The 22,705-nt window shown below is 40.6% G+C and overlaps 1 protein-coding gene across 2 annotated transcripts in view; it reads left to right on the top strand.

Moving 5' to 3' along the window:
• elmo1 (engulfment and cell motility 1 (ced-12 homolog, C. elegans)) overlaps positions 1 to 22,705 on the top strand; it is a 103,128-nt gene that overhangs the window by 43,465 nt on the left and 36,958 nt on the right. For both annotated transcript variants that reach the window (XM_080516349.1, XM_080516348.1), the window contains exons 7-15: positions 4,091 to 4,126; positions 5,774 to 5,873; positions 6,506 to 6,657; positions 6,849 to 6,927; positions 8,403 to 8,453; positions 8,844 to 8,966; positions 10,141 to 10,269; positions 13,186 to 13,290; positions 15,085 to 15,193. In XM_080516349.1, coding sequence (XP_080372475.1) covers positions 4,091 to 4,126; positions 5,774 to 5,873; positions 6,506 to 6,657; positions 6,849 to 6,927; positions 8,403 to 8,453; positions 8,844 to 8,966; positions 10,141 to 10,269; positions 13,186 to 13,290; positions 15,085 to 15,193 — 884 coding nt within the window. The remainder of the gene's footprint in view (positions 1 to 4,090; positions 4,127 to 5,773; positions 5,874 to 6,505; positions 6,658 to 6,848; positions 6,928 to 8,402; positions 8,454 to 8,843; positions 8,967 to 10,140; positions 10,270 to 13,185; positions 13,291 to 15,084; positions 15,194 to 22,705) is intronic.

The following is a 22,705-nucleotide window of genomic DNA, read 5'->3' as shown; positions in this document are numbered from 1 at the left end:
TTAGTATTTCAACACAGTCACCACTGCAGCAATAGATGAAGTTTTAATGTACTTTTCCAATATATTGCATCGTAATCAGCTCAGCAGATTCTTATGATTCAATCCCAATCAGCCTTTCACTCACACACCAGGCATGATGGCTGCCATGCAGGCTGCTTTGCACATTGGAGTTCAGTGTCTTGCCCAAGAGCTATTTCAGCAGACGAGATGTGGGATTGAACCGTCAACCCTGAGATTGCAAGTTGTCCCCCTCCACCAACTGAGCCACAGGTTGTCATGTAAAGGTCATTCTTCACATCATATGGTGTGTTTCTTCTTATGGTCGTTCTATGAAATATGATGCCTAACAAGTATAACTCAGGGGTGGAAGTAACTGAATTGAAATTCTGATATAACTGTAATTAATAGGTACTTTCAGGAATATGCAACTTTACGTGGCCAGTGGCTATATCTGGTAACCTGGGTTGTTTTCTTCTCAACACACAGTGAGCGATTTAAGTAGATACTCAAATATAAGAAAGAAAGCTATGCCATAATTAAAAAAAAAACGTTACAAAGATATTATCAATTTTAAAAAAAAATATATGTATGAATACCATAGTGGGAGGCCTCTTTATTCAAGCATCTCTTATTTTTACTTGGACCACCTCATCGAGTCTCGTTATAATTTGTATTAAACATACAAGTTATATGTCAATTTCTCCCCATTTGCAATGACTTGAGTTGTTTTTATGGAACAAAATCCTGATTTACAAGTGCATTTATTTCCGAAACAAATTGCCAAAAGTTTTTCAAATTTTTCTGTACTTATTTACTTCTGAGATGTGCCTTCACTCTATTTGATACAGATACATTGAATCAAAAGCATGCGTTTGACAATGCAATAAAAATGAACCACTGTGAGTACTTGAAATTAATTACAATTTAAGGAATATAACGAGCGGATCTACTTGAGTGCAAAATATCTGTACTTCCATTTTTGGGCTTGCTACCATTGAAAGTGTGATAAAGCCGAAGTTGAAGTAGCATTCAGAGGCTTCAAATACTCAACTGTGTATCACTGTAGAGCAGTATTTTATTTTATTTTTATCTTCGGATTAGATGGTGGCGGTTCACTTTAAATTTTTGGAGTAGATCATCTGTTTCAATGGAGCGATAGCTTGCAGCCACAACAGTTCGACTGGAACCCTGCTAACACTCGACAAAAGTGTCATCCAGTGCTGAAACAGAGAGAAAGTAGCTCATGAAGTAGATGCCCAGCGGCTGCTTTGTTGACCATGATAGTGATATTCCACACGGCCGAGGAGAGAAGAGAAAAGCGCTTCGCACTGGCTTTTGACTGTTGAAGCAGATGAAGGGGGCGGAGGGCCCCGGAGACCGTCTCAACTGAAGGTTAAAGTGAGGACTTTTTTCGCTGAGGTGAAATTTCTCAGCTACGATGCTCAGGGAGGTGTGTGTGCGTGTGCGTGTGTGTGTGTGTGTGTGTGTGTGTGTGTGTGTGTGTGTGTGTGTGTGTGTGTGTGTGTGTGTGTGTGTGTGTGTGTGTGTGTGTGTGTGTGTGTGTGTGTGTGTGTGTGTGTGTGTGTGTGTGTGTGTGTGTGTGTGTGTGTGTGTGTGTGTGTGTGTGTGTGTATGTGTTCGCGTGCCAGACAGTCAAAACCAGGAGGATAGTTAACAGTGACACTGGAGAAAAGACACACAGAACGCAGCAGGCGGTCGTGCGGGAGATGCTTGTTTTCTGCTTCGTGCGATTCTCATCATCGAAGCCTTTTTCCCCACAGAGAGAACCGATAGATTGAAGAAATGTTTGCTCGCAGAAGAAGTTTGCACGGTCTTGGTGTAAAGGCAATCTCACACAATGGCAACTGTGGCCCTTACTGCAGCGCTATGAACATCTAAACACTTTGTGCCAACATTCAGATTGGTGTTATTACAGCTCTTAACAATTAGCACAGGATCTCAAACAGTTCTTTGTGTTGAAGATTTTAAAAAGACAAGCACTTCTTTATCTGAAAGTTTAAGAGGTTATGTCCTTGATGGGGTTTTTTTTTTGTGTGTATTCATAGAGGTTTGAATTCCGGTTCTTCTCAGCAGAATATACCTAATGGCCTCCAATTTCTGCAATATCAGACCGCAGCGCCTCTGGCATTGCATTCATTCGTGCCATTTGACAGGAGGTCTATGACGCCTTTCCCACTTTTTGAATATAATGTTGAAATTAGCGAAATATTTGACCCTGTTTGATCTTACCGCAAGGAGTCATTACTGCAGCACTGATGTCGACCGCACTGCTCCTGGCTCTTTGGTTAAATATGTTTTTATGTAAATTACCCTCACATTAGTTATTCAGCAGTAGTGTGTGTGTGCGTGTGTGACAAGAGGAGCGTGAGTGTTTCTGCTGCATTTTCATCTCAACAGAAGGAGCTTATGAAACGCAGACATGCAGATAGGTATCAATGTCTGACACACACACACATGCACACACACATACACACGCAAACAGATACTCATTAGTGGGCCTGCCAGCCAACTTGGTGAGCTGTAATTATTCAAGAGCTTCATTGCTCGAGTCTCGAGGGCAGAGCGGTGCTGTGATCTAATGCTTGTGCCCGAGATGTACTGTATTCATGTGGAAATCAGTTTGGAGACTCACTGCAGCGGTCACATGAACTCCATGAATTGAAAGCGGATGACGCCCCCTACCGACTGCATCTTGGAACTGCTGTTTCCTAATGTGGTGGAAGTAAATAAGATTGTGTAGGACAACATAGACCAGACGTGTACATTTAAAAGCAAGTTGAAGGAATATAGTATGGTATGCAGAAGTATATTTTTCAGATAACGCAAATATCTTCTGAAGTTTCAACACAAGATAATTTAAGAAGTCTAATCGTGTAGTGTAATCATGGCTAAGCAACTGTAAGCCATTAATAGTTAGAATTATTAGACAACATAAGTGTAAATTAAGGTTTGTAAAGCGTGTCAGTCATTAAAATGACTGCAAATCATTTGAATCAAACTGTTCATCGCTGTTGTCTCCTTGTTGAACATATTTAATCTTTCAGATGCAGTTGGCGGCTCATATCAATAGTAATCTCTGCATTCTTTGAGCTCACACCTATAAAACAGGAACCAGTTTTGCTCTATAAATAGTTGTATATTGGGCAAATCTTGGAATTCAAGTTGTTGCAAGATCTTCTATATTTCACTCACATTAACATGTTGATTTCATGTGCACTATGTCAGAATACGAACTTTCTCTGTGGCTCAGTTTGACTTAATATTATTGACATGTTTCAACCCACAACCTCATGCTGACGTCATGACATGAAAATTGTGTCAAGATTCCATTGTTTTTGATAAATACAAGACCAATGAATTCAATAAAATGATGAATTTTTCCACTAAACACAAAGTAAAATACTTTATTTATTTATGGCCACGTAAATACTTTTGTTTTGACTATCAAAATGAAAGCAGCGAGTCATTTTACCGGCTCTTCCTCCACCTACTCTGCTTGACCCGGTCAGTGTCTGTGATTCATTCCAAATGTTTACAACAAATTTTCACATCATTATTTCTGACAAAACTTGCTTACAGATTATTTATGAAATGCCCACAACTGAAATGTGCTTTCCTTAAACTGTTACGGTCTCATGGCATCAGTGGTCGTCTCCAGATACTCGGTTTTCCTCCCAAAGTTCAAAATCATGCCTTCGAGGTCAATTGATGACTTTCAGTTTTCAGTGTGATGAGTGTGTGTGGTTGTGTGATGGCGCCAGTCCTTTGTGACCTGAAGTTGGATAAGACTGTATTAAAGACAGATGAAATTAGTCTCCTGTGGCTCAGTGTCTCATATTTAAATCTCACTATTGTTGGTTCAGTCTCCTAACCGACTCTGTCCATGTGTCTAAATGTCCTTGAACTGGACACCAAACTCCAAATTGCTCCCATTGGTGTAGAAGCACAGCCGCTTCCAGAGTCTTTTTCTGGGATCTCTACACAGATTGTGATACGCTTTGTTCCCTGCTCTGTACACGTTTTGTTATGTTTTCCTCCTTTGACGCCAAAGTTTCTCAAATCTTTGCAGGCGCTATCAGAAACTACAGAAGATTATGAAGCCCTGGTAAGCCCCAGCCCTTCCCACCTTCGACCGGTGAACGTCATTGGCTCTGTGCTCTTTCCTCACCTGCTGGCCGAGTCTGCATGATAAAGACTCCAAGTGCCTTAAAGGGGAATGATGTATATGTTTAACACGGCTATTTACAGGCTTCCATTGCAATCAGTGTTTCACTTTAATTTTGCATGTGGTTTTGGGCAGAGAATATCAAACAACTCCCTAATTTTCACAACGAGCTGAAGGAAGTCCAAGATTTATTACTGAAATCATAATTCTATTAGAAATGTGAACTAAAACTAGAAAATGCTGTTGTTGCAATTACACTTCAATCAAATGGCAGAGCTAAACTTGGATTAAGTCTTGGTTTTCTTTCAAAAATGCTTCTTAGGGTGAAAGGATTATCTGTGTACTCACTACGAGCAGGATTCTCCAGATACTTTTCTCTTTTTCCTCAACATTATGACCAAATTTCTCAGTCTTTCTCCTTTACCTGCCTTAACTCCATCACTATGCAGCTTATCAAATGCCCAGTACCATCTGCAACAGTCTCTTCCACTGTGAGTTACTAATTGTCAGTGTGACTTTTCACTAAACATCCGCCATGCTGACCCATGATGCTCTCCGACATTATATGACTGACATATAGCTCCAAATCCATTCAGACTATTTTTGTTTCATTTGCCCCTTTTGGTAGACGAAAGACTCAAAATTAGATTTTCAGCTGTGAAATTTTTTTTATTATTATTTTTTCAGTTATATTTTTTGATTTCAGTCTTTGTGACATTGTCTGGTAATGACATTTCATCTCATATTGATACAACAAAGGCACCATAATTTGGTGGGGGGGGGGGGGTTTTAGATACATAAATTGGTTATAAAACCTGGATTTTGAAACTTCACACAGAAATCTACTGAGAATTATTATTTTTGTTTTTCCCAACAAAACTGATTGTCTGACAATGTGTGTTTATATCATTCATCATTACACCATTGTAGATAGATTTCTAATGGCACTTCACATTAGGAGCTTGTAGTTTCCAAGTAAAGCACCAGGGGTCAGTATTGTAACATTTATTTTTTCATCCATAAACAAGCTGACAGACAGTTTGGTAGAAGTCAGGAAGAACTTGCAGTTAAAAGTTTCGGTCCGTCAAAATGCAAAATTCCAGTATTTCTCACTTTCTTTGCAGTCGTACAGCAGTTATTCGGTGTGTCCCTCGCTTTGGCCTCTTGTGACTCCTGCAGTGAAATGTTTCTCCTGATGTTTGTGTAATTGCATGACTTCACTCTATAACGTAGCTTTCTGGTCCTGATTGAGCGCCGCCTTGTGCTGCCCGGCTCCCTCTGACCTTCTGATGGCTCCTTCTTGCAGGCCCGTCTGTCTGCATTGCATCTCAAACCTCTCTCCCATTTTTCTTTCACGCCGTCTCTTTTATTTTTTCTCCCTCCTCTGCCTTTCTTCAGCAAGCCTGATTGCAGCGTTGAACTGAAGCTCTTCTCCGCCGCCTCTCTATCTTTCTTTGTCTGTCTCTAACTCATTCTTTGTTTTGAAGCCACCAGGGCTTTTGCAGCTATACACTCATCTGAACCGACACAGCACAAGGACAGTCTCCTATGGTTTGTGTGTGTCTTTGTGTGTGCGTTGACCTGCAGCTTTGGTGACCTGCTGTCCTTCACTCTGACTGCCTTTGTGGAGCTGATGGACCATGGCATTGTCTCCTGGGACACTTTCTCCGTGGCCTTCATCAAGAAGGTCAGCCAAGACAACGTCTCATTAAACAGGACCTGGATCTTTAGCTCATTCATAACGCTGTCCTCATACTGTCTTTAACAGCCACGTAATGACTTTGTCAGCTTCTTTAGAATGGTAATTTTTCCCCGCTGAAGGTTGGAAAGTCTGTGGTGGTAATTTTTTTTAACACCTTCCAATAGTTAATAGTTATGATTATGGTGCTTTAAAAGCTGTAATCATTCACAGTTCCCACCTTAGCGAATTGTACTTTTGCCAAGACAGAACATAAATATTTAGGCCGGTTATAATACCTCATGTATCATATTTCTCCTGGAAATACATTGTTTGCATTAGTAGTACTCTCATGAACAGTGTTGCTTTATATTCCAGCAAATATACATACATAGTTTCAGTTTTAGCTTAAACCTGTGTTGGCAAAAGCCAGAACTGTTATTGTGTAAAATTATTGGGGCATATTTATGATGGTAATTCTCCTAATCCCTGCAGGCTTTTTATCACATCAAGAGTAGGACTGCATCAAAAATATACATTAAACCACATGTATTTAAAGTCACTGGAGCACTGCAGCTTCATTCATGATTATTTTGCCGCCTGCAGATCCCTTTATGTCTTTACTCTTGTCCTACCTGCAGATCGCCAGCTATGTGAACAAGTCGGCCATGGACACGGCTGTGCTGCAGCGCTCCCTGGCCATCCTGGAGTCCATGGTGCTCAACAGTCAGGATCTGTACCACAAGGTGGCACAAGAGATCACCATTGGGCAGCTAATCCCACATCTCCAGGGGTAAGTGGGTGAATCAGTACACTGCATGTGCGAAAATTAATTACACTGACTCATTCTTTTCAACCATCACAGTGATAAATGCATTTAAAACCACGAGTAGGCGATAATGAAATTGTTTTTGTTTTTCGTTCAATATTTATTTTTATGTTGTGTTTGGGTCCCCCCCCCCCTTTTTTTTTTTGTCGTTTTAGAACTGATCAAGACATTCAGACCTATACTATTGCGGTCATCAATGCTCTGTTCCTCAAAGCTCCTGAGGAGAAGAGACAGGTGAGTTTACAGCGTGCAAACACAGCATAAATACACACGGGAGTATACATTGTTTCATGTTGCAATTGTCAGCGTTCTTGCATTGTATACGTGTGCTGTGTGTTTGTGTATGTGTGTGCATGTTGGTGTCTATGAAACATCCAAGCCTCTGGTTTATCTGCAGTCGGCAACAATAAAATCTAGTTTTGGAGGAGTCATAAAAGTGCTTTACTCATCCTTCTTCAAACTCGTCTCTGTGGAAGTAATGGTTTTGCCCATTTGCTTTTATTTCTTCACATCTATCATGTCTCTCGCTCTCTCTCGCTCTCTCTCTCTCTCTCTCTCTCTCTCTCTCTCTCTCTCTCTCTCTCTCCCCCCCCCCCCCTCGTTTGCACCTATGTCATGTACATGAACTTTTGCATCAGCACTTTAGGGTCTGCCATTAATAATGAATGATGCTAATCCAAAGCTTTTCCCCTGTGCAGCACGCAGAGGCAGAACTAGGCTTCTTGTGCATACAAATTCAAACACGTGGTCATATGCTTCTGGTACCACAAGTATGTAGCCACCATTCATGTTTATTCATGGACTTCTGCAGTTTCAGATTCGTATGTGGTTAACAACCATTATAAATGGGTCTGATGGGGACTGTTTGGGCTGATGAGTGAACGGTGTCTCCTTTTGTTCAGATGTTGCCATACATTTATAGCAGCATGCAGAGAGGTACAATAAAAATGTGCAGTTCATCATGTTTGAGTGTTTTTTTTTTACTCCTGTGAGGATCAAAACATGCTGTATTGATTCTCGTTATTTTGCTGTATGTATCAAGGTTGATGTTTTGTGTGTCTTTTCTGTGTTTGTCTGTGTTGTACGGATCTAACCATCAGTTATTAGTATGATGCCCATGTCTCATACTATTCTGCTGACTCTTTTGCCCCCCCCCCCCCCCCCCCACCACCACCACAAGCTGCAACATAGGCATAAAAAAAACATTTTTATGTAACCTCTTCTCGGTCTTATTTCTTTCCTCCACTCACATTCACTCACTCACCCTGTCTGTCTCTTTGTCTCTGACTTTGCTTCCTCTCTGCACACGATATGGTAGTTTGATGAGCACATTGTGGACATCCTTAATTGTCCCCTGACAGTAAGTGCACCCTTGATTAGCACACTTTGTAGTTTGCACTGTAGAAGAAATTAGTTAGTGCACTTAGTATCCCTTTTTTAAGTTCCTTTTTTGGGATGGCTTCCTTATTTATTCATTTAGACAGCCTGTCATGGCACACTTTGCATACTTTGCTCTGTGCCATGACAGTTTTTATTCATTTTGCCCGTCTTAATTTTTCCTTTTACAGTAGAGAACCCTAAGACAAGCATTTTGCCGTTGTATTATTGTTTCTAATCTGTCTCATCTTCCCTCTCTCCCTGCTCTTTCCTGAATTCTGACTTTCTATCTCTATCTCTTGCTCCTGGCTATTCTTTCTCCCTGTGTACAGGAGATGGCCCACATTCTTGCCCAGAAACAGCTGCGCTCCATCATCCTCAGTGTAAGTCTTCCCACACCGTCTTTGTCTTCTCTCAGCTTGCCTTTGCCTCCTTTTATCTGTGTTTGGGATTCAACCTCTGCCCCAGCTCTGATACCAGAGAGGAAAATAACCTTGACCACGTCTTCCTCCGTCTCACCTCCCTGGCTATTATCTGGTGTACTCACATTTCCACACCTGCCCCCCCCCCTTCATCATTTCTCCCTCGTGTGAAATCTCAGTCTTCTGTTCCTTCATCCGACTTCTGCATTCTAATCCTTGTCATTCTCTCCTAAATCCTTTCATTCCTCTTTTTTATATCCTGAAGTCATCTTCCAAAATCTACTTCTTGCATTTCTGACCTTGTAATCTATTCTTTAATTTCTTTTATCCGCTTTTCCCCGTGTTGTGCAGAATGTAATCCGAAGTCCCACGCCTATCAACGATGAGATGGCACACCAGCTGTACGTGCTGCAGGTGCTCACCTTCAACCTGCTGGAGGACCGCATGATGACCAAGATGGATCCTCAGGACCAGGTGTGGACTTGGACAGTTTCAACAAAACATTCTTACAAATTGGCTAGAAATGGGGAACTGAATTAAATGTTATGCAGTCTTGAGCTGATAACGAAGAGTCTGTTTCTGTCGTGCAGGATAATGTCCAACAAGTGTAACCTATAAACTTTACATATCACATGTGACCTTTAGTCTTACAATGAGTAAACTGCCGTCAGTTACGTTCTTAAGGTGTTCCTGTGCAGCGTTTGGAAGTTGTCCCTGAATGCTTCAATTAAGACTTCTGTCTCTCATAACCTACAGATGTTTTTGATTCAAATAACGTGTATGTGCAATATAGGGAAGTGACATCTGAGTCTAATGTTGTTTCTCAATGTTTCACTTACTCTTTATTTTCAGATAAGTATTACAAATGTTGGTTGTCCCTGCATTCTGAGTGGATAACTGATACATATTTAATGCTTCGGGGAATGTTTGCACCAGTGCGACCTTGCACCGAAGGTGGCACTGACTCCAAATGTAACTGCTAATGTTCCCTGTAATACTCGCTGTTATGAGGTTTCTCGACAGCAATAAAGGTTCACCGGAAGAAAAGAAAAAAAACAACCCATGAACTGTATCAACCTTGCTACACTTTTTAAATTTCAGTGGCGTAAGTTTATTGCTGCCTTTGGTCTTGTTGCGATGATTCATTCACATTGTAGGAAGTGTTGAATACTAACTGGAGTGTCTTATCAAGGTTAACAAGGAAGAAAAGTGAACAGTCAGATTTTACCTTTCTCCCCTTTGTATTGCCGACATTCCATTTGTATGGTGAAGCAATCCAGAGAAAAAGCCTGTCAGTAGGAAAACAGAGGTGTACTGAACGCCACAGAGGGATCCTGTACCATGACAAATGATGATTTTTTTTTTTTTTTTTTTAAGGCTAGCAGAAGTAAACTATCATAAAAAATTTTATTCAGCAGCTTGTGGGCAGCCTTGGTCTGATTCGTTCAGCGGGGGGAAACCTTATTATTATTGTCGGCTTTGGCAAATATTATAAACAGTGGGGAGATTTGGCTGCAGGCCAGATTGCCTTAAGACCCCAGACATGAATGAGATGAGGCAGAAACATTATGAAAAAGTAATGTTGAATGGCAAAAGAAAAGAGACAGATTTCTACAAAGCTCTTTAATATTTTTCTTTGCATGTGCAGGCTCAGAGGGACATCATCTTTGAGCTGCGGAGAATCGCCTTCGACGTGGAGTGTGAGCCCAACAACAGTGGCAGCATTGAGAAACGCAAGTCCATGTATACCCGCGACTACAAAAAGCTCGGCTTTATTGTAAGTTGTGGGTGTTTGTAGAGGCCTTCACGAAGCCGCCTGTTTTCTGGTGATACTCTGCGTTATTCCTAATATGCAGCTCGAAATTGGCAGACCATAATTAAATACACCGAGTTTATTCTTTTAATGCATTTTAGTACATTATGACTTTACTATCTTGAAGCTTTATAAAGAAAGCACTATTCAATTGTTCAAACAGTTTTCAATAATTATAATAATGCGCAGTTTTTTTCACTTATCGAGTTAATTTTCTCCTTCCAAAATGTTCTTTGTTGACCTCTTTTTTCTATTTTTCTTGCAGTTTAAAACTGCGTCTTTCAGTGTTTGAGTGTCTGACTGTGGGTCTAACTATAGCATAGGAACTTGAGCTAAATCCATTGTGGTTTGGTACGAAACCAGAGAGCTTTTTCATGGCTCTTCTCAGCCATACTCTCCCTGCAGTGTGCTCGCTGAAGATAAGACCAATTGGACTGTCTTGTCTCCGCTGTGTGAAGAAAACCCAAACTGAAATCCGTAGTTTGTTTATGTGCTCAACAGCTTGCACAAACAAACACACACACACACACACACACACACACACTGGGGATATAATATTCTATATCAGGGGTGTTAAACTCATATTAGTTCAGGCCCAGTTTGATCTCTATAGAGCCAAAGCAACTAAATGTCTTTTTTTTTTCCACAAAACCTAATACATTAATGTTCCCTGTCACATTTCCAAAGGTTGTCGCACCCGTCGTTTTCAACTCAAAGTGAACTTTCGTGCTCATGCTATTTTCGTAAACAATAAGAATGCATCACTGCTACCTATATAGACAAGTTGGAAATAGTGTTCCCTTTAATAAGAAATGACTTTTTTTTTTTGTTTGTTTTGTTTTCCTTCCTGAGCCCTACTTTTGGTCAGCGAGCCGTATGTTTGACACCCCATCACTGCAGAGATCATTTATAAGTTTTAATGCCTTCAAGAGACTCTCTGAAAAGAGTTTTCAATGTTGATTTGACTACTTTTCCACATATAAGAGTGAGTGTATTTTAATGATATGCATGTGCCTGAGACGCTTTCATTTTCCACCCCGTAAATGTGCTGTCTGTCTGACAGAATTACAGGACTGATGAGCCAGATCTCCTTTTTTTTTTTTCTCTTTCATCCTCTGGTCTCTTTCCTCTTGAGCTTTCCGTGTCACATTTTAAACACAGGATGAGCCTGAGACTGATGTGTTTACATGTGTTTCTGTAGTTTTAATCGTTAGTCTACTGACTTTTCTGTGGTATTTGAGGAGAATTGGGGCTGGCAGCCTGTGACAGCACTCGCGGTATCTTTCTGCGTATCTCATGCAATATTTAGATGGTATGGGGAGTAGATGTGCAGAGGCCAGAGGAGATGCAGTAGTTTCTTATTCAAAAAGTTAAGGGGAGGTTTTGGCATTGGTGGATTCAGCACAAACTTTAAATAGGGTTTTTATTTATGGGGCAAAACTTTGTCACTGCACAGTATGTATTATTATGAATAATTGTCACGAAACTACTTGTCTTTAAACATTAGTCTTAATTTTATGCGAGTCTGTCGATTTTCCAAAGCCAATAGAGATTTCTCTACAGCCACACGAGTGCTTTTGATCAGTCAATTGATCAAAAACATCTAATAATTTATCGTTCTTCATTTTCCCTATTGCGCTATAATGAGTTTTAAGACGTTCATGTTTCAATGAATAAAATGTTGTTTTGAATTTTCTAAAAGTCACCTGATACAAAAGACTGAAAACTGAACCCAGAGGAGCACTCGCCTGACAACAGATTGTGTAAATTTGTGATTTTGTCCTCAAAACAATAGGTTCTAACAGTGAGTACTGAAGTCCTGCAGGAACATACAAATACTTTGAGAGATTTCCTATATTCTTGATTAAGACTTTCAGGATTCAAGGTCAATAAGAAGCACCATTTTTCAACATGTCTAAACCTGAAATGGATACACACACACACACACACACACACACACACACACACACACACACACACACACACACACACACACGCATGCAGCTCTCAGTAGTTTTTCTAGTGGCTGTTAACCTCATGAGACTTTATTTTGGTTTCAGTGCTGTACAAGTGTCAAAATGTTATTTGAGTGATCGATTCCTTCCCTTTTCCCAAGACAACTGCAACTTTCGATATGTGGCAGTTTTTTCTAGTAAAGTTGTGTGTTTCTGACAAGGTTGTGTTACAAACCGGTAACAAACAAATTTTCTCTGTTATTTGAAGGTAGAAATCCTAGAAGACTTAACAATCTCTGATAATATAATATAATTGTTTTTTTGTGGATATCGTAACATTTTTTGTAGTTAGTCAGTGATGTCAGAAGGGGAATATTCATAAGAGTCAATCATTTGTGACCAAGACCATATATTCTATCAAATCTCGACATGGCTTACCGGTTCCAAATAAACATTAACATCCAGAAGTGGACTGCACTTTATAAAAAAAATGTGTAGCTTCACTGAAAAGGCTCTTGAAGCCTGAGTGGCTCCATTAAGAGTTGGGACAGTGTTTAGAATAGAATATACAATACTTTATTCATCCCAGAGGGAAATTCTTTTACAGTTGCAGACAGTTCTGCTCACTCCAAGTGACAAATGAGACCGAGTAACACTGTCGGGTCTTATCACCCCCACTGATATGTTCAAGTATTGCAGAGTCGTCTAAAAATGTGTGGAGATGGCAGGTCCCGATGCAGTTTGCTTGCACTGTGTGTGATGGCCAGGCTGCTTATTGTGTTGGAATAAAAAAAACACAATCTGCAGATTATACTTGGTTCCAAAAAAAAAGCTTTTCTCTCGCATTTTATAGTATGTTTTTAAGCTTTATGTCTCATCCTGCTCCTTTTCACTCTCTCTCTCTCTCTCTCTCTCTCTCTCTCAGAACCATGTGAATCCAGCGGTGGATTTCACCCAGATTCCTCCAGGCATGCTGGCTCTGGATAACATGCTCTACTTTGCCAGACATCACCAGGACGCCTACATCAGGGTGAGCACACACGTACACGTTCCAGTGGAGACACACTAACACACATACTCGTATAGTACAGAGATTTCAGTGGAGTCATGTTCCTCCTCGTTACCTCTGCCTTCCGATTGAGCCTTTTTACACCAATCTCAGTCGCTCAGTTGTAGTTTCTGGCTCATTACCAAATTTCTATCTGCTTAACTTTTATTTCATAAAGCTGCTCAACTCAGGCAATAGAGAGGATTTTCTTGCATTCACTCCCTTCTCAATGGAATTCAAGTCATTTCTACATGGCCGTCAAAACAAACCCTGGCGCGATTGCAGCGACGGCACAATCCATTTGTCTTCACATACAAATCAACCAAGTCTGCTTGAAAAGTAAATCTCTCTATGCTTGCAAACAAGCTCCGGTGTGGTTCTATTGAAGTTTGAAGCCTGAATGCAAACAGCTGTAAACAAACCAAATGGAAGCAACTTAATTGATGTACATAATTGAGGAATTACTGCTGCTGTTGGAAGTGTGAGCACCATCTGAAACTCCCAGTTAATAGACTCGTATAATATAGTAGAACTATTTAGATTTTGCTGTAATGGGACATGAACGATAGCCTTCAAGAATTATGGATGAGATGCACATGTGCAACAGTCAGCACATCTTCAAGCCTGTATGTGTCTGAACTCTTATTTCTCCATCACATCATGTGAGTGTCTCTGTTTCTACATTGGAAAATGAGAAAAGAGACATCTGTCATGCCAACTCGGCCTCTTATCAGTTGACCAGAGGGAGAAAACGCAGCCCTCAATTTCCCAAATTAAACTGTCGCCAGCTAAAATTATTGGGACCTTGATGGCCGACTTTATTGCGAGCTGCGCCCATCCACATAATTAGAGTGAATGTTTTGCTGTGTAATTTAATTTATTTTTAGGGCCCACAAAGGAGGCCGATGGAATGGGTCAGATAAGGTCAAGTATTGACTCCCAGCTTCAAACATGGAGTGTTGATGATGCGACGCTCAATTAAGAATAATATATTGATTGTACACCTAAGAAGTAAACACTTGTCATTGTCTCGTTGTTAGCACAAATGACCGTTCTTCTGATATAAAGTAATTGGAGTCTTTCTACTGGTAGGATGACAATTCTAGCTGCAGACAGAAAAAAATACATGCAATCTCATGAGGTTTATACACATGGAGGCTTTATCAGCTGTGGCTCCAGATGTGTCCGAACATTTCAGATGCAGGCGTTCATCATTCATTGCTGCAGCAGCTTTATGTTTTCAGCTGAAGGGAACTTCTCTTGTACTCACGCAGTTGATACACTGATGCCTGTCATACCTGAAAGTTTTTACCCTCATTTGTATGTATGTTTCTGTCTGTATCTTAATGTTTAAGCTTTGGAGCATTGAATATACCTTTTTATAAAAAAACCAATTTATTTAGAAAATGTTTCATGGTTCAGAAGCCACAGATGGTCTTACTTGTTTGGGGAGGTACAGAGTTGCTAATACTGTCTGATAGTCCATTTACAATAATTTAAAAATGTATTTATTCATCCATCCATCCATTCATTAATTCCATAACTAACTATCTAGCTCTACTGCTTTACATCTATCACTATCGATCTACCTCTCGCTCTCAAATTCAATCTACAAAGTTTGATTTTTTTTTCATCAAAACATATCTTGATAAATGTGGGGAGAGAAAAAAACCAGATGAACTTTCATTTTTCAAATATGTTCAATTGGATCCACGGTGGTGGAGTGGCTCGTACTTGCACAAGAATATGTTTGGATGTGCTTTCCTTTGTTTCCAGATCGTCCTGGAGAACAGCAGTCGAGAAGACAAGCACGAATGTCCGTTTGGTCGCAGCAGCATCGAGCTGACCAAGATGCTCTGTGAGATTTTGAAAGTGGGCGAGCTTCGTAAGTCTACACACACACACACACACACACACACACGCCGACCGAGCTTTTCAGGCTGCGTACATCGTCATTCATTACTTCACTCATTCAGGAGATCTTCTGAGGAAGAAGAAGAAGAAGAAACAACAGAGAAGAGACATGCATGTTATGTATAGAAATGCATACAGGCAGACATACAGTCATCACAAGTACACATAGTCCCTCCCTGTTCGAATGACAGCGGCCATTATGCTCTGTAATTGTGCTTCTGGGAGTTCATTATTTAGTGATGCACCTCGGCCACACTGAGCCCCTTTCAGCCTAATATGCCACCTCAGGGAGGCTAACTGTGCAGAGAAATAGGCGCGCTGCCTCCATCCACTCCAAATTGATGTGCCCTTTTCATTTGTCTTTACTTGTTTAAATGGGCGAGTTGGTCTCACTTGTGCTCCAGACCGACTCCCGCTGCTCCCTGGAGGGAGGCTGAAGGCAGTTTTAGCCCAGTTTAAAACTGATGTGCCCTTTTCCTCTGTCCATGTTCTTCTTTTTCCTGTGAATTTAGACTCCGCTGCTTTGCAGGGGGTTTCAACTCAAAATAGAAATTTCTGCCTTTAAAAAAAGAGGATTCATCAAAATCTTTGTAGTCCTTAAAGTTGCTGATAAATGTGCCAAGCTGGGTTTTAATGCAAGATAAGGATGTGCGGGAATATTATCTTTTAAACATTTTGAGCCATATTGTAATTTTTTTCAGTCCTTTTTGTAAACACACTCTTATCTCTCCCAGACTCTGCTTTAATGCAAAAATATCTCAACCTTCCTGCCTCATCCAGCTCTGAATAGGAAATTTAACTGTGAAAATGCCGGCTGCAATAGCTGATCTGGAAAATGTATGAAAGGGCAGACACGTCCTCATTTGGAAAGACTGGATGGAACAATCCAGGTTTTTAATTCAGGTCAGGGGACGGGTCATGTACATCACCACTTTGCTCCTTTCAATGATCTTCTGGCTCCTTTTGTGTGTGTGTACATGAGCTTGTGGCGATCTCCGCATTTTATATTTCATCCTGTTTGTTTCTATAATTTTTATCCAAATGTGTTTCACTGCACCTACACTGATGACCTTCTTCTTTCTCAGAAAACGGAAATTGTTCCCCTTTCATCTCTTTTACAAATATTGCTTTGACCGAATTCATATGAAAATGCAGATTATGCAGACTTGCCTTTAAATCTGGAAACATCTTTTTCTTTGAGGCTTCAAGAGCTTTTTTTAAAAGCCTCATGCTGTAATGTTAAATCCATATAAATGCGAGGCCGTCATCATAGATGGAGCTTTTTGTTCGTTGAAAAATGTGCATGTTCAAATAAAAAGCTTCAGTGGAGCAAAGCAATCAGCTACAAAGCTTATATGGATAAATGGATGCACAATGTGCAGTCAGGCTAACGAATCCTGCCCCAATTTAATGTGATAATGTTTCGTTAAAAACTATTTTCTGTTATCTAATAAGCTGACATTGCTGTTACGTTGTGGCACTGAAATATCCCCGTGAGATTGAATGGTGGAACTGAATTATAGCAGTGACCTTGACTCACAGTTCTGAGCTCTTCCATCCCCGGTGGCTGTGTAATGTCCTCTTTACTGAAGCTTTTTGCCTGCGAGACTGAACCTGCCATCAATATTTAGGATGTAGTATAACGTGTTTACATGTATAATTGTCAAATGAATTGATAAGGTGAACCTATAACCTGAAAAACTTGTGGGTTTAATATGACTGACATATTGCTCGCTGCTGCAGTAATAACAGCTTGTACATCTTTTAAAATATAATAAGTTTCGGTCTACAAATACCCAAGTAGGTCAACCATGGGTGCACTGGTATTAAAAATGCATCCAAAGGGAATAGAGTGAAACAAATGCTGCAGGTAATCATTTGGGACACGAGAGAAAAGATACCTTTCTGATATGTTTGTACTGCCTGTGTCCTAAATCTTAATTTTCTCATCCATCTTTGTCACTGTGCTTGTAAATATTTGCATTGAGTCTAAGAATTGTATCCACCTCATCCTTGTGGGAGGATGTCCTTGCACTACATCTTCTTCTTGGAGTGTGGTTTCATACAACCCCTATTAACCGTGCGTATTAACACATAATAATGAGCCAACAAGTAGGAGGAATGTGACCTGGGCCAGGTGGGTGCTAAAGGAGTAATAGCTGCTCCTTAATCATTCTGTGTGTCGTTGGCATGTAGGAGAGCGACTGATTTTCCAGGAGACGTGTCTTCGCTCCACACACACTCTGTCATCATTCGTTTGACCTTTCACTGGAGTCACGATAAAATGAGGACGTTACTCAGTTTTAATTGAGTTGCATTTCCTTTAATAAATATGAGGCGTACATTGGTTATTTTGGGGGGTTTTGTACTCCAGCAACGATGTCTGTGACTTTCTCATTTTGTCACAGCCCTGTGAGGGAGAACAGAGCTCTGCTTTTATCGAGAATGTGTCGATCTTTAGAGAATAGATGAAGAACTCAAATGAATGTAGGTCCTGTTGTCTCAAAGACTCAACCACCATGGGGGTTTGTACACAAGAACAATGGCAAATTTAGTTTATTGCAAGAGCAATCCGCAGAATAATGGTAACTAAGTTCAGTTATTTAAAGAAGCACTTGCCAGTGTAATGCTCTGAGGGTGAGAATTTCAAACTGCAGCTTAAATAAAACGGGGAGCTAATGAACACACTTGATTGTGTGGTGATATTAATCACTGTCAGAGGTGAACTGATTAAAATTTGTTGGCTAAAGGTCACTGAGACCTCTCGTGTCCAACATCATTAATAGAATATCTCAAAAAAGCCTTGAGGAAATGACGTCATGTGTGCAATTGGACAAAGGTCGAGGCCACTGTGACATCACATATTTGCTTAAACACAGTTCAGTATATCCTGTCCAGTATAACGCTACATTCTTGTAATTTGGCTCATTATATTGATCCTCACTTTAGAATGACACGTCTTCATAACACTTGTTAACAGTCTCATGAGGTACATGGTATCACAGGTATCATTTCAGCTGTACAATACAGCCACACAGAGCTGATCAAGGCGCTGCATCAATCATTGAAACGCACTCCCTTTGATTTATATGTTCTTGTGAATAATCTTCTGCCCCGTCGTCCCTGCAGTGCAGAAGCATGAAAAAGCAAGCGATAGACTGAGGTACCTGCTAGGATTTTGATAGTGCCGTGAAAAACAGTGATGAAAACCTATTGACGGACATGCAAAACCTCATTAAAGCAGGAGAGAACTCTTTAACGCTCTATTAAAAAGTCGTGGTTGTCATCCAGTTTCTTTAAATGTAGACTAAACCTCTGCTACAGAAAAAAAGGACTCTATATTTAAATGTTTTAATTTTCTTTCATTCTTGCTCCATTACATGGATGATGGCAGAGGAAAGTGACAGTGGATTAATGGTGACTTCAGTGACGTCTTTGTGGCTCATTTGCGCTCTCAGGCTGTGTGAAATACCAGTATGGCGAGGGCTCGCAGACACTCTCATCTTGTTTTCCCACGAGGATGAAACACGCAGGGATTGTGGATTTGCCAAGGGCTGTAGAAGTTGCTTTTCTTCCCCCACTTGCCTCTTTGAGCCACATTTCTAGCTGAATTTCTCCCTCGATTTCCTCACTTTTCGTTCCTGCTTTCAGGCGTCCTCTTTTCCTACTCTCTGTGGGTCTGAAGAACGTCTGTCCCTCTTAGAATTGTAATCCTTTCTCATGCTTTCACGGTCAGCCTCTATCTTTATCCAACCAACTGATTTGACTAAAATAACACTAGCACACAAGTAAATATCATCTTAAATTGTTGAGAATTTTTTTTTTTTAATTTTTAAATACAGGAATGCCACTCAAACATCTGTCCTAACAGTTGTATCAGTGCTCTTTCTGGTCAGGGAATTTTCTACCACTTCCCTTTTAATTTTAACGCAATTTTATTTAATATTGTTTTTGTTGAGATGTCTCAATGAAGATCTGGCCAGGAGGAAAGAGTCAAGCTTGTGCCATTCAATCAGCTGTCAATGCTGCCTGTATAATTTATATCACCATTCTCTCTCTCTCTCTCTCTCTCTCTCTCGCTCTCTCGCTCTCTCTCTCTCTCTCTCTCTCTCTCTCTCTCTCTCTCTCTCTCTCTCTCTCTCTCTCTCTCTCTCTCTCTCTCTCTCTCTCTCTCTCTCTCTCCCCCCCCTCCCACCATCTTCTATTAATTCACACCTTTTTTTTTCTTGTCTTTCCCACAACTGCCTACACCCCATGACAGATCCTAAAAGATTAATTGTCCCACCATGTTTTCTGCCGGAACACAGGACTTAATGGAATCTGCGTCTGTGAGGCGCCGTGCCATGACTTTTTCGACTCCCCTGTTTGAGCCGGCCCATGGAATATTTATGAAGTTATTTAGAAAGGGGGCAGGAGTCATGAGTAATGGCCCTGCTTGGTGATTCACAGTGTGTCGTCTCGTTCCTGTGATGGAGAGCTGGGTAGTGAGCTGTGGCAGGTTGGGGCACGGACACACACATGCTCCTAAACATGAAACTTACAAGGTTAGCAGACCCAGTTAACATGCACACACACACACACACACACACACACACACACACACACACACACACACACACACACACACACACACACACACACACACACACACACACACACACACACACACACACACACACACACACACACACACACACGCGCACACACAGAAAGGCAGGTCTGGGCGACTCCACGCTGACGCTCACATGACGTCCTTGTGTTTGAAGCTGTGTCTTCCATCAGCCAAGGTCAGAAGAAGCGGCGGTGTTCAGCACCATGGACAGATCCACGGTTCCTTTTAGCTCATGAGCACGACACACCACCGCGAGACATAATGTCCACTATTTTAATTGATTAGCTGTGTTCACTCCTCTTTTGAGGTGTGCAGATCCATCAAATTATTTAATACATTGGAAAGCTTTTCTTTTTCACATGTTCTATATTCAAAACAGAGTGAATTTAAGCCTTTTGTTGTGTTGTTCTTTATTTTTTGTAACTTTTAGGTCGTTAAAATTTCAAATACAATTTCTTAAGGTACTTGTATATTTCACATTATCAGATGTTTTCCTTTCTTAATAACTGGAGGAATATTCATCACAATTAAGATTTATGTTCTAAGCATTAGTAGATAAATGTTTTTATTTTATTTATAAGCATTGCTTCAAATTACTATGTCTGTTGCAGGCCACGATCTGTTGATACGGACCTTGTTTGTAATCTAATTTTAGCAGCATATGTTATTTGATTATGTCTTCAATTTAGAATTTTTTGAACTGTGTTACTTCTTCCACCTCGAAAAGATGTGAGTTATGTCCCTCTACCCACACATGAAGTTTATGTCCTGGAAACGATTGTGCGTGCTGGAACAACCGCTCAGACATTCTGTTTGAGGAGACCCCAGAAGTTTGAAGCAGGGGAGGTTCTTTACCATGCGGGCGTGTATGTGCGTGCATGAGTCATCCAAAACGTATTAAATTGACAACAGCCACTGTAACGGCACAGGCACCCACACCTAGCCCTTGGGAAGTGCCACAGCATGAGATTGAAATACTGTGATGTGTCTGGACTGGCGATACTGCACACATACACACTCACAGCCGTCTTTAAATTGGAAAAACATGTTTGGGCGGGCAGTCCCACACTTGGACTGAAAAGTAAATAATAGCTGCAAATGCCACACCTCAGATTCTCAGGCTGTGTTATATGTGATCCATTTTGTTCAATTTAAAAATGTAGTCAGGGTCAATAATTGAAAGGGGTTTACACTGTATAATGTTGACATCTCCAAAATAATTTGAAAGCTGTTTTTCAGATATATTAACCTTTTATTTTTGTTTAACATTTATGCTTAACATTTACAACATCAAATAACTGAGTAGCTAGGAAATTATAATTGTAGATGTTTGCTTTCTGGGTAGATATATTTTGATATAGGCAATGCACTGTGCATTCAAGTCAATATTGTCTGCAACATGCAGGTAGTGAGTGCTTTGTGTGTACTGCAATAATTGTTTCTACTTGTTGTGAGAAATCTCAGTTAATTTTTATATGTTGTTATAGAATTAAACCTAACCCATCCTGAGTTGCTGCCTGTGCAGCTGTACTTATCCCCCATGCAATACTACAGGGAGAAGGAATTTCAAACTTAATCAATTTTGAGTAGTTTCACTTTAGTGTGATTAATTAAAATGTTTAATCCATTGAGACATTTTCTCTTGCATGCTGGCATGTCATTAGGGTACTTTAGTAATTAATGGGAGACATTAGGGTTGCTTGAGGGCAAGGTATGAAGACATGACTCTCTAAATGGTTGTTTAAAATTGCTCTGTGTTCATTTTCCATATTTGTTTTTGTATTGTTTTTACATGTTTTAGAAAATGTGGAAGTCAGGCACGCTGATGCAATGCATTTCTTTCATAATATATTTACATCTCCTCTGTAAGCAGTTGCTTCCACTAATGAAGCATAAGGATTACAGTTTGTGTTCAAGATCAGGCACTAGTAAGCAAACATTGGTGTTCACTGAGCATTAGCCTGGGAGCTGATCCCCTATAAAGTGACTTGATCAAGGTTAAAGCTCCGAATCCTTCTCGTACAGTGAATCTCCTGAGATGAACCAGGAGTGGATGATGGCGACGGGAGGAAAGGCCAGACGCTGAATCCCAAATATCCCGCATGTCGTGACATGGGTATCTATTTGACGGGGAGCAGCACTTCTCATAGTTGTCAGTTGCAGTCTTGACTTAAAGTGTGTGAGCATTTGGCAGGGTTTTCCACTTTGTAGCCCCAGGCACATGCCAGCAAAAGGTTTTCAAATTGGGGTGCACAAATAACAGCAAATGTGACAGATGGGCGCTCAAGATGCTCAGGTTTTGAGTTTTCCGAGACACTCCTGTCCCATGTCAGCTCTCAGTGAACACTGATGGACTGGAGTGGATGAAATACCACCCAGCCTCTGACAGGGCTGCTGCTGCTTTTATTTTATTCTCAATACTTGTTGCTCAGTGGGTGGCATTCGCCATCAAACTCACTAATTCATCACCTAATTTTAACAATAAGCCATGCTCTCAACGGACAGTGTGTGGGCCTAAACAACCCCTTGTTGGCAATCCTGGACTAACCAAAGTCACTGTTGCTGCTCTGTGTGCATCTTACACAAACTGTACAGCTGATTAAAGTCATTCGGTAATTAAAATCTAAAGAAAAGAAGCTTGCTTTTAAACGTTAGATTCATCAGTGCTTTATCCATTCCAGAGTCCATTTCAGAGTTGCAGGGCGCTGGAGCCAATGTCGGCTGAACAATCGGTGAATGCAGAGTAAATCTTGGACATCACATGAAAAGCACAGAGAAACAGACAATCACACTCTCACATCCCCACCTACAAGCAGATTGGAGCATCACATGCACACGGAGAACATGTAAAATATGCACAGTGAGGCCCCA

Source organism: Blennius ocellaris (genome assembly GCF_963422515.1).
Source record: "Blennius ocellaris genome assembly, chromosome: 20".
In the NCBI taxonomy this organism is placed as follows: Eukaryota; Metazoa; Chordata; class Actinopteri; order Blenniiformes; family Blenniidae; genus Blennius; species Blennius ocellaris.
This window is presented reverse-complemented; position numbering and strand designations above follow the sequence as displayed.